This window comes from Indicator indicator, chromosome 23 (genome assembly GCF_027791375.1).
Source record: "Indicator indicator isolate 239-I01 chromosome 23, UM_Iind_1.1, whole genome shotgun sequence".
Taxonomy (NCBI): Eukaryota; Metazoa; Chordata; class Aves; order Piciformes; family Indicatoridae; genus Indicator; species Indicator indicator.
The window spans coordinates 2,745,874-2,761,043 of NC_072032.1; the positions used below are offsets into that span (position 1 = coordinate 2,745,874).

Consider the following 15,170-nt stretch of genomic DNA (forward strand, 5'->3'; position numbering starts at 1 on the left):
TGGACTTCCAGGACCTGAAGGGGACTACAAAAAACCTGGGGAGGGACTTTTTAGGGTGTTGGGTAGGACAGGACTAGGGGGAATGGATCCAAGGTAGAGAAGGGGAGATTTAGATTAGACATTAGAAAGAAGCTCTTCACCATGAGGGTGGTGAGACACTGGTTGCCCAGGGATGTGGTGGAAGCCTTATCCCTGGAATTTTTGCCCAGGTTGCCCAGGGATGTGGTGGAAGCCTCATCCCTGAAATTTTTTTAAGGCCAGGCTGGATGTGGCTGTGAGTAACCTGCTGTAGTGTGAGGTGTCCCTGCCCATGGCAGGCGGTTGGAACTGGATGATCCTTGAGGGCCCTTCCAACCCTGACAGTTCTGTGATTCTGTGAAGATACCTTGCAGTCCCTACTTGGCCTTGCAGCTATGTGGATTTTGGATCATTTTCACAGAGACAACCTTTGATTAGCCAGGTAGCCTTTTTTTTTAATTGTTTTCACAGAAAATGCAGAATTGATATCAGCTCCAAAGCAGAAAAAAGAAGTTAAATGAGGCAATCCCTTTTGCCTTAACTTTAGAGATGTAAAGAAAAAACTGCAGTGAGTTTGTCCTTTTTGTTTTCCTCTCTCCCTTCTGTTTATTCCCATCTCAAGCTTTTTGAACAAATTTCATTTTTATTACTGAACAGAGTGCTAAAGGTAATATAAGAAAGTCAACCTTTATGTTTCAAACTATGCTTTGCAGTAATTTATTGGCTTTCTCCATATCTTCCTAGAAACTTTATTTAATATGATACCTTTGAAGTTTGCTTGGAAAATATTCTGCCTTTACAAAACTTCTTCATATTCTGTTCATTTTTCATCTTATTTCAGTGAGAGCCTTCCAACAAATACAAATAGGCACATATGCCAGTGTTTTTATGACTGGAGTTGCTGGGCTGCAAAGGCAGTGAAGGTCTGCCCAATCTGCCTACCCTCCCACACAGTAAGACCATTGGAGGTTACACTTTGAATTTAATTCATTTTCCCTTTATTTTTCATTTTTTGGCAAAGGAAATACTAATCCTTTGCTTCATTCCAAGTGTACTGATGATCAGAGTGCTGGAGCTGCTCTTCTATGGGGACAGACTGAGAGAGTTGGGGTTGCTCAGTCTGGAGAAGAGAAGGCTCCAAAGAGACCTTCTTGTGGCCTTCCAGCATCTGAAAGGCGCTACAAGAAAGCTGGGGGTGTCAGGGAGTGATTGGACTAGGGGGGGATGGAGCAAAACTAGAAGTGGGGAAATTCAGATTGGATGTTGGGAAGAAGTTGTTCCCCATGAGGGTGGTGAGACACTGGCACAGGTTGCCCGGGGAGGTGGTGGAAGCCTCATCCCTGGAGGTTTTTGCAGCCAGGCTGGATGTGGCTGTGAGCAACCTGCTCTAGTGTGAGGTGTCCCTGGCCATGGTGTTGGGGGGTGGAACTGGATGAGCCTTGAGATCCCTTCCACCCTGATAATTCAAAGATTCTATGGTAATGCAATGTCATCTCTAAAGAAGGAAACAGATCCTTTATACCACTATAGCTAGCAAAAGTAGTCTGAAGTTGGAAAGCAAGGACTTCCTTGGAAAACCAAGAAGTGATCAAAAAGATCCAGTGCTCCCTGAATGTATTTTCCAACAATTTTTAAGCCTGATTTGCCACCCAGCATTAGAAGTTGAGTAGTTTTGCAACACATACCTGCAGAGTTAGTTAAAGAAATCTAGGTACTGTGCTATTATTCCAGACAATGCCTTCAGTCACAACCACTGCCAACAACAGAACCTCAACAGTAAACCAAATACAAAATACAACCACGGCCTCCATAAAGCAAAGTCTAAAAAGCCTCACGGTTAAAAGTGCACAATATTAAGGTAAGTACTTAGTGAAAGAGAGTGCTTCAACTTCATTTGATTCTGAAGAGAAATAAAATCATTTCAAAAAGCTCTCAAAGACAGTAAGACATTTCAGCATCTGCTAGAATGATCTCTTTTGGGAAAAAAAAGGACCTCTTTTGCTCTCCTGCTCTTTCATAGGATCATAGAATACTCTCAGGTGGGAAACATGCCTGAAATCTTTATACTTCTAGAGGTGGCAAAAGTATTGTGAGGTTGAAAAGCAATGACTTGGGAAATCAAGAAGCAGAGGTTACCTGTCTTCGAAGGTCTCTTGTTTTCTTGGTCATCTTGTCAATAGCAATGTTAAGTGGATCTCCCTTCTCCTTCCTTCCAGTCTGTTAAAAAAAAAAATGAAGTTTTGGAGTTAAAGGAAAATACTCCAGAAAACAAACACCTCCTAGAAAGTAAATAAATAAATATACAAATCACAGATGTATCAAAGGCAAACTCTGCATCTCTTTTTGTTTGCTTCCACCAAACTGTTCTTTCCAATGGCATGCTTTTAATACATTTACCTTCGAGGGACACAGCAGATTACTGAAAATAGTCTTAAAGTGGTAAGAAGGAAAATTAAGGTGACTCACTGAAGAGTTCAGAACTTCTCCAGCAATAAATTATGTGCATATATTATAGCCCATGCTCCAAAAATCTGGCAAGACCTTTCACTATAAAAGGAATATTAAGAGTTTCTAATCTCCATCCTGCCAGGCCCTGGGAATGTTAAACATGATAATAAAGCAGCAACACAGCTTGAGGACAGAAGGAAAATGGTCCCTATGGCTGTAACAGGAATCACAGTGGCAGACATTAGGTGCAGCATAAAGACAAATTCCACTTAAAACACTTTCCTGCAGGAAGTCTCAAAGTAAAAATCCTCACCAAGATTAAAAGGGGAGAAGAAAGCTTTTTGTGGCTCAAAACCAATGGGAAAAAAATTAGTATTTTTTTAGGTTCCATGGTACAAAAAAGTACGAAGTGACTTTGTCAGCTGTATTGCCTTTCTCTTAAGAGAAAACTGCTTCTCTGTCAATCTTTATATCTCTTATCACATTGAACTCTGCTTGATGGCTTTTCATCAAGAATCAAAATGATCTTCCATTCTTTCTGGCTGCACCCCTTTGTCATCCCAATGCTGTTTTCAAATGCTCCTATTTAGAATTGTGCCTTGCATATGATTAAGGGCCACTTTCTACCTCCAGCTGAGCCTAACAGCATACTTTTCTGGGAGCTATTGAGAAGTCACTTTTGGGGTAGGATGGAGATTAAACATACCATTTCAATAAGGCTCTCTCAAATGCACAGCACTCTTATCAGCTGTACATGGTTACACTGATAAGAGGCCCCTGTCCTGGTCTTCTGCTTGAAGCATTAATTCCAGAGAATGCCTGCTTGCTGTTATTGTCTGCAATTCTAATTATGATATGAGGCCAAGGCAGTTATGATCATTGCATAGAATCACAGAACATTAGAGGTTGGAAGGGACCTCCAGTGATCATCAGGTCCAACCCCCCTGCCAAAGCAGGGTCACTGGGGTAGTCCTCACAGGAATGCATCCAGGTGGGTTTGGAAAGTCTCCAGAGAAGGAGACTCCACAACCCCCCTGGGCAGCCTGCTCCAGTGCTATGTCACTCTCACTGTGAAGAAGTTCCTCCTCATGTTGAGCTGAAATCTTCTATGTTCAGTTTTCTATCCATTGTTCCTTGTCTTATTACTGTGCACCACTGAAAAGAGCCTGGCCCCCTCCACTTGACACCCACCCCTCAGATACTGATAGACATTGATCAGATCCCCTCTCAGTCTTCTCAAGGCTAAACAGAGGTCTGTAAAACCCATCCCCTTTTTTTATTTGGAAAATCAAATATAAAAATATCAAGCAGCACCAGAATTTAATACAAAAATATAAATTTCCCTCTTAGCTTTTTAACAAGAATCTATTACAAATTCTGGAGTTAATCTAATTTCATCTATACACATTGAGACTAGAAAATAGAGAGAGAAAGCATTTGTTGTGACACAAGAAGAGGCATCTGGATAAAATAGAATCATAGAATGGTAGGGGAGATCACCAAGTTCAAATCCCCTGCCAAAGAAGGATCACCTAGGACAGGGCACACAAGAATGCATCCAGATGGGTCTTGAAAGTCTCCAGAGAAGGAGGCTCCACAACTTCTCTGGGCAGCCTGCTCCAGGGCTCCAGCACCTTCACAGTGAAGAAGTTTTTCCTCATGCTGAGGTGGAACTTATTGTTTTCCAGTTTGAACATGCTGCTGGTTTTATCTCACTTTCTCTGTGTTCATCCTTTGACGGAGTTCTCCTGGTCCTCAGCTAAAGGACCACATCACTTTCTCCTAAGCAATGTCAGCACATGCTTTTAGTTTCAGCTGTCATGAATTCTGACCTTGCTGTTTTGTCCAAGACAGCAGCTGTCATATGTGCACAAATTTATAGATTTTCAAGTTGAAAATTCACAACAAAAATGAGGCAGCAAAGTTTGGTCTAAGAAGCCTCTCCTAACAGTGGAAATGTCACAACAGGGACTGTGAGATGAGTTAGTCCCAGCCAGGTTCCTATTTTGTTAGACTACAAAGCTACATTCTAAGAAAACTTCCAATTTCTCCTGCTGTGTGCTGTGTAGTGGCTGCACCAAGTATCCTTGGTGACATTAATCTTCTGGGATGCTTTATTTTCCCAGTCAAATAATTCGATTTCTTTACTATTCTTTAAAGCCTTATCTTCCTTCTTCTTGTTCAAGCTTTAATACAATGGCTTAGAAAGAGATCGAACCATACAAAATCTTTAAAGACTTTGCTAGGGCAAAGATAATATTTTCTTTTTTTAATTTTTCATTATAAAACCAGGGAATAATTTGTTAAACTGTGTAAATTACACAATGTGGGTAATCAAAAAGCAAACACTGTGACACTTCAGGCTGTGTGGGGATGGTATTCCACAGCTCTCAAACAAAGCAACCACCTAACAATTCCTCTTCACTGATCTCATGCAGGGCAGATTTATTTTATGCTTACCACCAAAATACAGGGTTGAACCCTTTATTTTTAGCATTCATTTAGGGGGTCAGAAAATTGTCTTGAAGAGTACTGGGGACTTCTTCCAAGGTAGTCAGCTATGGGATACAATGAGCACAAGATTACAGAATGGGAGGAGTTGGAAGGGACCTCTGGAGATCATCCAGTCCAATCATCCCTACTAAGCAGAATCACCCAGAATAAATCACCCAGGATCATAGTGTCCAGGCAGGTTTTGAAAGTCTCCAGAGAAGGAGAATCCACAACCTCTGTGGGCAGCCTGCTCCAGGGCTCTGCCACTCTCAAAGGGAAGAATTTTTCCCATATCTTTACGTGGAGCCTCCTGGGCTCCTGCTTGTGTCCACCAACCCTTGCCCTGTCACTGGACACCACTGAGAAGAGTCTGGATCCATCCTCCTGACACTTGCCCTTTAGATATTTATCTATAAAGATATCTATTTAACGGTAGTGAATAAATTAGGCAGCTGATAAACTGCACCACTTAGGAGCAAAGGCTCCCTCCTGACGTTCCCTAAATGGTCACTGGGAAAAAAAATTCAAGGTTGATTTCAAATTTTGCCATTTATGTTCCCAAGCTTGGTGTTTGCTATTGCTTGTAGGAGGAAACTATGACTGAGAGTAGGCCCATGGTAGCCTACATGTAGCACTTCTCCTAAGCCTCTCTTCAAATTTATCTTGTAACTTTTTTAGGCTAATTTTGAATTACATAAACAGTGGCCCTTAAGGTACATCCTATTGTGAAGCATAAGACAACTTGGGAGCCCTTCTGTGACCCTTAGGCCACACAACACAAACTGTCAATATCCATCTGGACAAGTCTGTTTTATATTGTTTACCCAAACCCTCTCTGCTCTGTGCAATTGCCTGAATCCTGCCTGCATGCTGTCTGAGACACTAAAAAGCACACACTGCTCTGTGCTGGAAAATAGGCCACCAAAGCAAGTGGATACAGATCCAGTCCAGCTCTCTTAAAGGCAGTGTTTTATTAACACATAGAATCACAGAATGTTAGGGGTTGGAAGGCACCTCCAGAGGTCATTGAGTCCAATCCCCCTGCCAAAGCAGGGTCACCTAGGGCAGGTCACTCAAGAACACACCCAGATGGGTTTTGCAAGTCTCCAAAGAAGGAGACTCTACAACCTCTCTGGGCAGCCTGCTCCAGGCCTCCAACACATCTCACATTAAAGACTTTCCTCATGTTGAGGTGGAGCTTCTTGTGTTCTAGTTTGTATCTATTGTCACTTGGCCCCTTCTTCTTGACCCCCATTCTTCAGCTATTTCTAAACCTTAATAAGATCCCCTCTCAGTCTGCTCTTCTCCAGGCTAAGCAGCCGCAGGGCTCTCAGCACATCCTGAGATCCTCACATCCTGGGATCCTCATCACACAGATGTTCCAGTCCCTTCAGCATTCTCATAGCCTCTGCTGGACACTCTCTAGTATATCCCTGTCCCTCTTGAACTGGGCAGCCAAGACCTGGGCACAGTACTCCAGGTGTGGTCTCATTAGGGCAGAATAGAGGGGGAGGAGAACCTCCATGGACCTGCTGGCCTCACTCTTCTTAACACACCCCAGGATACCATTGGCCTTCTTGGCCACAAGAGCACATTGATGTCCCATGGATAACTTATTGCTCCCTAAGACTCAAAGGTCCTTCTCCAGGGAGCTGCTTTCCATCAGGTCAACCCCTGACCTGCACTGGTGCAACCTGCACAGGTATGGATGAAGTCATAGAGAGGCTGCTCAAGTTCTGCACAATCTTTACTCATCCAGGGATTTGAAGTGCCCTTCACCTGTTGCTTATGAAATGGCTCCTGCCTTTTAATCTTCACTGTAGGGTTTCAAAGAAAGAGAAATGTGTTTAGTAAATCACATTATTGAAAAAATAAATAGCAAGGCATGTGATGTTGCATTGCTTCAGGCAGGTCTGTCAACCACCATCTGCTCTGTGCTGAAAATATGAGTTTATTAAAGTTTATTTATTTAAGTCCTTAAATACTCTTATATTAATGTTGCTCTGTGATAAATTTTTGGCCTTAATTCCTAGAAGGGATAGAAGAGAATGTTGTGGCTTCCTGTGTTTCTTCAAGAAACAGAAAGCTTAGTAGAGAGCCTCATAGCATTTCTCTGTTTTGTCTTTTTATGCAAAGAGAAGAAAGATGCTTTGGAGATGGGATAAAACAAGAAGTAAAAATTGCTGCTGGCACTGTGTTAAAAGGAGAAGGGGAAGAATTGCAGAGAATTCCCTGAATGCCAAAATATTGGTATTCAGAATTCCTGTTGACAGAGTTACTTCCATTCACAGTGCAACAAGGAGAACTCTGTTACAGTAAAATATATTAATCAGGTTCCTGATTTCTAGTGACCATTAACAGCATTTGCATGCTGGTTTGACTTGAGATGTTGTCAAACGATGCTCTCAATCCATACTACTCCCACCCTAATTTCCTCAGAGCTTTTCCCTGACTGTTTGATTTATACTTGGTTGATCAGGATCAGCTAATTTCCTGCCTGCAGTCCCCCAGGTCAGGAATGTGTCTTGCATTGCACTTCTACCCCAAGGCTTCAGCTTCCCCCCAGATCACCCAACAAAGAGTCAGCTTCTTCGCTATATTTTTCAAGATTTTCTTAAGCCTGATTTGCCACCCAGCATGAGTAGTTGAGTGGCTTTTCAACACATCCATGCAGATTTGGTTGAAGAAATCTAAGTACTGTTTTACTACTCCAGACAATGCCTTCAGTCACAACCACTGCCAACAACAGTGCCTCAACAATAAACCAGATACAAAACACAACCATGCCCTCCATAAAGCAAAGTCTAAAAAGTTTCACAGTGAAAACTGCATAATATTAAGGTAAGTATTTAGTGAGAGAGAGCACTTCAACTTAATTTGATTCTGAAGAGAAATAAAATAACTTCAAAAAGCTCTTAAAGATGGTAATCTAGAATCATAAAATGATAAAATCATAAAGCAATTACTTTCAAAGGTTAGAAGGGACCTTTATAGCTCATCCAGTCCAAGCCCCCTGCAGTCAGCAGAGACATCCCTAACTTGAGCAAGTTGCTCAGAACCTCAAACTACCTGACCTGGAAGGTTTCCAGGGATGGGGCATCTCCCACCTCTCTGGGCAACCAACTGTTTTCACACTTTTTCCTCTGTTGTCAAAATACCTGGGAGGGCTCTCTCCTAACTTATTACATGTGTGGTAGTTTTAGGCTATGCCTTGACATTTTTTCACAGATCTTCAGCGGAAAGTAGTAAAAAAGTAAATAAATCACTATGGGTGTAAAAAGGACAATAAGGATTATTGTAAAGAATTCCATTGGAAGGATATCTCCCATAAGATTTGGTTCCCAAAACAATTTTTTCTCTTCTCTTCTCTTCTCTTCTCTTCTCTTCTCTTCTCTTCTCTTCTCTTCTCTTCTCTTCTCTTCTCTTCTCTTCTCTTCTCTTCTCTTCTCTTCTCTTCTCTTCTCTTCTCTTCTCTTCTCTTCTCTTCTCTTCTCTTCTCTTCTCTTCTCTTCTCTTCTCTTCTCTTCCCTTCCCTTCCCTTCCCTTCTCTTCCCTTCCCTTCCCTTCCCTTCCCTTCCCTTCCCTTCCCTTCCCTTCCCTTCCCTTCCCTTCCCTTCCCTTCCCTTCCCTTCCCTTCCCTTCCCTTCCCTTCCCTTCCCTTCCCTTCCCTTCCCTTCCCTTCCCTTCCCTTCCCTTCCCTTCCCTTCCCTTCCCTTCCCTTCCCTTCCCTTCCCTTCCCTTCCCTTCCCTTCCCTTCTCTCCTCTCCTCTCCTCTCCTCTCTCCTCTTCTCCTCTCTCCTCTCTCCTCTCTCCTTTTCACTGGGAAGATTGTAGCAGGCTTTGCTGACCTTGGCTGCATTATTTTGTCTGGTACTAACTTTCTCTGCTTCTCTCTCTTCCCTTTGTACAGGGGACTCGGGGGGAGGCAGGGAGGGAGGAGCTGTTCCCTGGTCTCTTGGCCAGGGAGGTCCTGGTGCTGTTTGTTAACTGTAAATCCCTGTAAGCATTGTAACTCCTGTATGTTTGTACATATTCATTGCATTCCATTGTAGATTGTAGCTTGGCTTGTGACTACAGCTTCCATTTGCTTCCAGACTGAGCTGGTCTGGCGAAGTTAACAATAGGGGGGAATTTTCAACCCCCCACAACACGTTGCCTGTCCGAGACCCCCACGAGGCCATTCATGAAGTAATTTAGCCTCCAGAAGACAGCTGGAAAGATTATCTATTGATCCAAAAGCTACTAAACCGTGATATACTTTGATATTTTCATCATCTTCCAGGTAGATGGTTCCATTATTTACAGTTTATTCGGAACTTCAGTATCAAAATGTTTTATGAAGGCATAAATTGCACCTCAAAAATATATCTGTCCTAATATTTTATTTTAAACGTTGAACAACATCACTCTTTAAAAACTATGCTTGTGTTCAATGGCTCTTTTAAAGGTGATGAAGAGAAGCTTAGTACTAAGGGGAGAATGGTCTTCAACAACAGACATAAACTGCATCAGTGCTTTTAAGCAGAAAGCCAGGTTTAAAGGGACCAATTCATAGTCTCCTGCTGACAGGTTAAGAAGACTCATTTTGGGTCAGGAAAAGGCTAAACAATATATCCTTCCAAAAGTGAGTAAAGACTAAATTTCCCTGGAATGGGTCAGGAAAACACATTTTAGAAAACCTGTGTGGTTCTGCTGTGGAGGAGCTGAAGAAGACAGCTTAGAATAAAAAAAAAAAATATGTTTTAAAACCTGAAGGGTGAGAAGTCTCCTAGGAGCAGGGTGTGAGCACAAATCACTGTTCAGCTCAGCTCAGTGACTTCATCCATGCTTCCTGTTTATTCCCATAAATTATTATTTGGCTTAGGATTTATTCTAAGTAACTGTGTTGGAGGTTCTGCAGTCATTTGTTTTCCATCTTCACTTTTTCTAGAGAATCACCTTGTGTGGAATGCAAACTTTTACATTCCCTTTTCCTCTTGATCATTCTTTTTTTCTTTTTTCTTCAGGAAAAAGAGAATTTTGCATAAATGGGAGGAAAAGGGTTGCTTAGTTATCACAGACTCATTGAATCATTAAGGTTGGAAAATACCTCTAAAATCAGCAAGTCCAACTTGCTACCCAGCACCTCCATGACCACATGTCCTTTTTCTGCTCAGGCCTCTTGGCTTCTATTTATGCAGTTACAAAGAAGAAAGGTTCTGTCACAGAATCATATAACAGTAGGGGTTGGAAGGGACCTCCAGAGATCACTGAATCCAACCCCCCTGCCAAAGCAGAATCACCTAAGGCAGGTCACACAGGAATGCATCTATGTGGGTCTTGAAGATCTTCAGACGAGACTCCACAACCTCTCTGGGCAGCCTGCTTCAGGGCTCCAGCACCCTCCCAGTAAAAATGTTTTTTTCTCATGCTGAGATGGAATTTCCTGTGATTGAGTTTACATCCATTGCCCCTCCTCCTGTCACTGGCTATCACTGAAAAGAGCCTGGCTCCATCCTCCTCACAGCCACCCTGCACTTATTTGTAGACAGTGATCAGATCCTCTCTCAGCTTTCTATTCTCCAGACTAAACAGCCCTAGGGCTCTCAGTCTTTCCTTGTAACAGAGATGCTCCAGTCCCTTAATCATCCTCATAGCCCTCCAATAGACCTCACCTGTCCCTCTTGCACTGGGGAGCCCAGAACTGGACTCAATATTCCAGATGTGGTCTCACCAGAGCTGAGTAGAGGGAGAGAAGAACCTCCCTGGACCTGCTGGACACACTCTTCTTAATGCACCTGAGTACACCATTGGCCTTCTTGGGCACCAGGACACATTGCTGTCCCATGGATAACTTATTATCAACCAGGACTCCAAGGTCCTTCTCTGTGGAGCTACTGTCCACCAGGTCAACCCCTAACCTGTACTGGTCATGGCAGAGCAAGAACAAGACAGAAAGAATCATAGAACAGAATGGTTGGAAGTGACCCTTAGAGGTCATCTAGTCCAACCCCCCTGCAGTGACCAGGGCCGTCTACAACTGGAGCAGGCTCTTCAGAGCCCCAGACTGCCTGACCTGGAATGTTCCCAAGGATGAAGCACCACTGACCTCTCTAGACAACCTGGGCCAGTCTGTCACCACCCAGGATATACACAGCCCTGTTGCTTTGCAGTAAACCACTGGATGCCAGGTTTCCTTCATGGTGTTTCACTACTGCTCTATCCTAGAAGGCCACTCACTAAATAAGCCACCCATAAATATGTGTTAGAGACCAGAATCTCTCCTCAAATAAAACAATTGCTTTCAGCAGTTTTTAATTACCTGACAAAACTGTGACCAGCTCACATTGAGTGTAATTGGTTCCAGTGTGGTATAAATAATCACAGCTATGCAGAGAAGTGGGGAAGCCACATCTTTCCGATCCCAGATAGTAAATAAAGTCAATAAAAAATAAATTAAGCATGAGCTGGACATGATATCAGTACCTGAGCTGAACAAATCTTGTCCTTGGCCTGGATCCAAGCAAGTTTTATCTAAAGCTGTACAAAATCAAAACTAAGGATGTGATGAAATAAATAATGAAAACTGCAGCCTGCTGCAGGGCTCTGTTACCCTCACAGTGAAAAAGTTTTTCCTTATGTTCCTGTGGAACCTTCTCCTCTCAACTTGCACCCATTGCCTCTTGTCCCATCACTGGACATCCCTGAGCAGAGCCTGGCTCCATCCTCCCCACACTGCCTGTCAAATTTTTATCAACAGGAATTAGGTCACCCCTCAGGCTCCTCTGCTCCAAGCTCAAGAGCCTCAGCTCCCTCAGCCTGTCCTCACAGGGAGATGTTCCACTGCCTGCAGAGATTTGTGGCTCTGTGCTGGACTCTTTCAAGCAGTTCCCCGAGGTCCTTCTTGAATTGAGGTACCCAGAACTGGACACAAGGTTCCAGATGTGGCCTCAGTAGGACAGAGTAGAGGGTCAGAAGAACCTCTCTTGATCTACTAACCACAACCCTTCTAATACACCCAGGCTGCCCTTGGCCTTCTTGGCCACAGGGCAGCATTGGTGGCTTATGGTCATCCTGTTGTCCATCAGGACTCCCAGGTGTTTTTCTCCAGAGCAGCTCTCCAAGAGATCCAGGCTGTGATATCTGAGGTCCTGTAAATAATTCACTTCCCATTAGCTAAAAGAAATACACTTCATAGATTTTTAGATTTGGTATTGGATCTTAGCAGCCTTGCTTGCTTCTCCACACTCATTCCCACCCTTCAAACCCCTGTTAACATGCAACCACCTACAGACACACCTTAATACTTTGGTCATCACCACCAAGAGCCTTAGGATGATGCCGTGTAAAAACTGCTCCTAATCTCTGCAATTGGAGGTGTGACTGCAAGAGACAGAGCCTTAGGATAACACTGTGTAAAAACTGCTCCTAATCTCTGCAATTGGAGGTGTGACTGCAAGAGACAGAGCCTTAGGATAACACTGTGTAAAAACTGCTCCTAATCTCTGCAATTGGAGGTGTGACTGCAAGAGACAGAGCTGCTGGTCACAGAAACATTGCAAGCTAAGGAAGAAAAAAAGCAACAACCCAGTTCTAGCCAGATTTCATTTGTCTGAGCTTTCTCTATGCCAACATGAACCTAATCTGGAAGTGAAGTTTGGGAACTGATAATAGGGGAAAAAAAAGCCAACAAGGAAATGCAATTGGAGCAGCTAAGAGTGATAACCTGAGACAGGTTTTCTGATATGTCCTCAGGAAATCTCTCCAATACCTGTCTGTATCACTGCAAATGCAGAGTGATACAAGTGTTAGCATGCAAGTGTACTTCTGCTCCACATCTCTGTCTTAATGTCCTTGAGAACTGTCTCTGAAGCTTCCCCTCATACTCTTCTGTTTGATGAGGTGACTTAGAAGCATAGACTGGTCCAGGCCAGAAGGGACCTCCAAAGGTCATCCAGCCCGAGCTCCCCACAGCCACAGAGACACCCCCAGCTAGATCAGGTCACCCAGAGCCCTGTCCAGCCTCACCTTGTCCAGCCCACCTTCTCCAGGGAAGGGACATCAACCACCTCCCTGGGCAACCTGTTCCAGTGTTCTACCACCCTCATAGTGAAGAACTTCTTCCTGATATCCAATCTAAATCTGCCCTTCTCCAGCTTAAAGCCATTGCCTCTTGTCCTGTCCCTGCAGGCTTTTGCCAACTCTCTCTCCACCCTTCTTGTGGCCCCCTTCAGGTACTGGCAGGCTGCTCTTAGGTGTCTCAGGAGCCTTCTCTTCTCCAGGCTAAACACCCCCAGCTCCTTCAGCCTGTCCTCATAGCAGAGATGCTCCAACCCCCCTGATCATAACAACGTGTAGCAGAATGTTGATCTGCAGAATATTTCCTGTAGTTCAGAGGAAAACCTAAGGGGTTTCACAGGATAAGCTGCATGCTCCTGTTCAGATGTCAGTACACAAACCCAATGCTGCTACACTTAAATGCATATTAAAAAAAAGAAAATATAGAACTTCTGAGGGAAGAAATGGGGATGGTGTCAACTGTTATGAAATCATGCTAATTTAACATCAGATGAGAATCTCCCCACTCATCAGTTAAATGAAATCTTGCAGATGCTTCCATTTAGAAGGTCAGAAATGTTTACCTCCAAATTCAGAATTATTCTAATTTCTTCACAGACATCTACTTGCAAAAAGTCCACTACAAACTCCTCATTTAACCACCAACTGCTTCCCAGCTGTAAATTGCAATCTGCTTTTGAATCACTTCTGGATGGCTTCTTTTAATCTAAAATAACTGGAGGAAAAGGAGGTAGTACACAGTTTGTTCTTTCCCTTTGGATATGAAAGCTCACAGTGAAGGATTATGTAAATAAAAGGTGTAAAAATTTGCCCACTTTAATACAAGCTCTTGAGAAAAATCTTTTCTCTTATCAACACAGTAATTAATGTTACTAAGGAATGAAATATTCACAAAGCCTCCTATCATCTTCTATATTGAAATTTTATCTGTTAAAAAGCTGGTGCAATACCAAGCAACCAGGGAAAGAGGTGTGGTAGAGAAGTTCAGGACACCTTACAACATGAAACAAAGAATACAACATGCATAAAGCCACAGAATTATAGACTTGTTTTGGTTGGAAGAGACCTTTAAGATCATCCAGTCCAACTATCAACCCAACACCACCATGGCCATTAAACCATGTCCCCAAGTGCCATATCCACACATTTCTTGGACACCCCTCCCCGACACTGTGACTCCACCACCTTCCCAGGCAGCCTGTTCCAATGCCTGACCACTCCTGCACTGAAGAAATTTTTCCCAGTGTCCAACCTAAACCTCCCCTGGCACAATTTCAGGCCATTTCCTCTCATTCTATCGCCTGATAGGAGGGAGAAGAGACCAACTCCCACCTCACTGCAATCTCCTTTCAGGAAGTTGTAGAGAGCAATGAGGTTTCCTCTCAGCCTCCTCTTCTCCAGCCTAAAGAACCCCAGTTCCTTCAGCTGCTCTTCAGAAGTCACATCTAAACACTGAACATGTATTGAGTAAATCTTTGTCATGCCTCTGCTACCAATTATTGGATCTACTTGTTAGGACTCTTAATGGAGGTGATACTGATGTTTGATATGATCACTGGCCTCAGTTTTCTGTCTCATTCACCAGAAAACACTTGTAGCCAGTCTCTGCCTAGCTAGTTTTAGATTCAAGATGATATTATGAGTCACAGGGATGAGTGTTACTCATTTAATTAAATGCAGGACTTCCTGAGACATCTCAGCATCCCTTGAAAACTGCTTTTCAGGTCTCCTTCTTTGCTGAGGAGCAGAATCACATCATGTTACTTGGCTGCAAGCAAATCCTATTTTGTTTGGTTATGTTTCTAAGCAAAAAAGGTTCCACTTGGTGATGGTATTTGAGTATAACATTGGCTTATGCAATGTGGAGCTTCATGCATCTTTTTTCAGCAAAGGAGCTGAATCAAGGATCATATATTCATAGGATCATAGAATCATAGAATTGTTGAGGAGAGAGAGACCTTTAAGATCATCGAGTCCAACTGCTCACCTTGAGCTCACAATCCCACCACTACTGCTAAGCCATTTCCACTAAATCATGTCCCTAAGCAGACATCCTGACAAACAGAGTGCCCAGTGGAAGTACATCAAACAGTTCACAACCCTTCCAGGTACTAAACAAGCCTTCCAGAAGGCTGGAAAAGGACTGCTTACAA

General features: G+C 43.2%; 1 protein-coding gene across 6 annotated transcripts in view; it reads right to left on the reverse strand.

Annotated features, from left to right (window-relative positions):
* Positions 1-15,170, reverse strand: part of CTNNA2 (catenin alpha 2) — a 546,312-nt gene that overhangs the window by 155,244 nt on the left and 375,898 nt on the right. For all 6 annotated transcript variants that reach the window (XM_054391626.1, XM_054391625.1, XM_054391624.1 and 3 more), the window contains one exon: positions 2,155-2,235. In XM_054391626.1, coding sequence (XP_054247601.1) covers positions 2,155-2,235 — 81 coding nt within the window. The remainder of the gene's footprint in view (positions 1-2,154; positions 2,236-15,170) is intronic.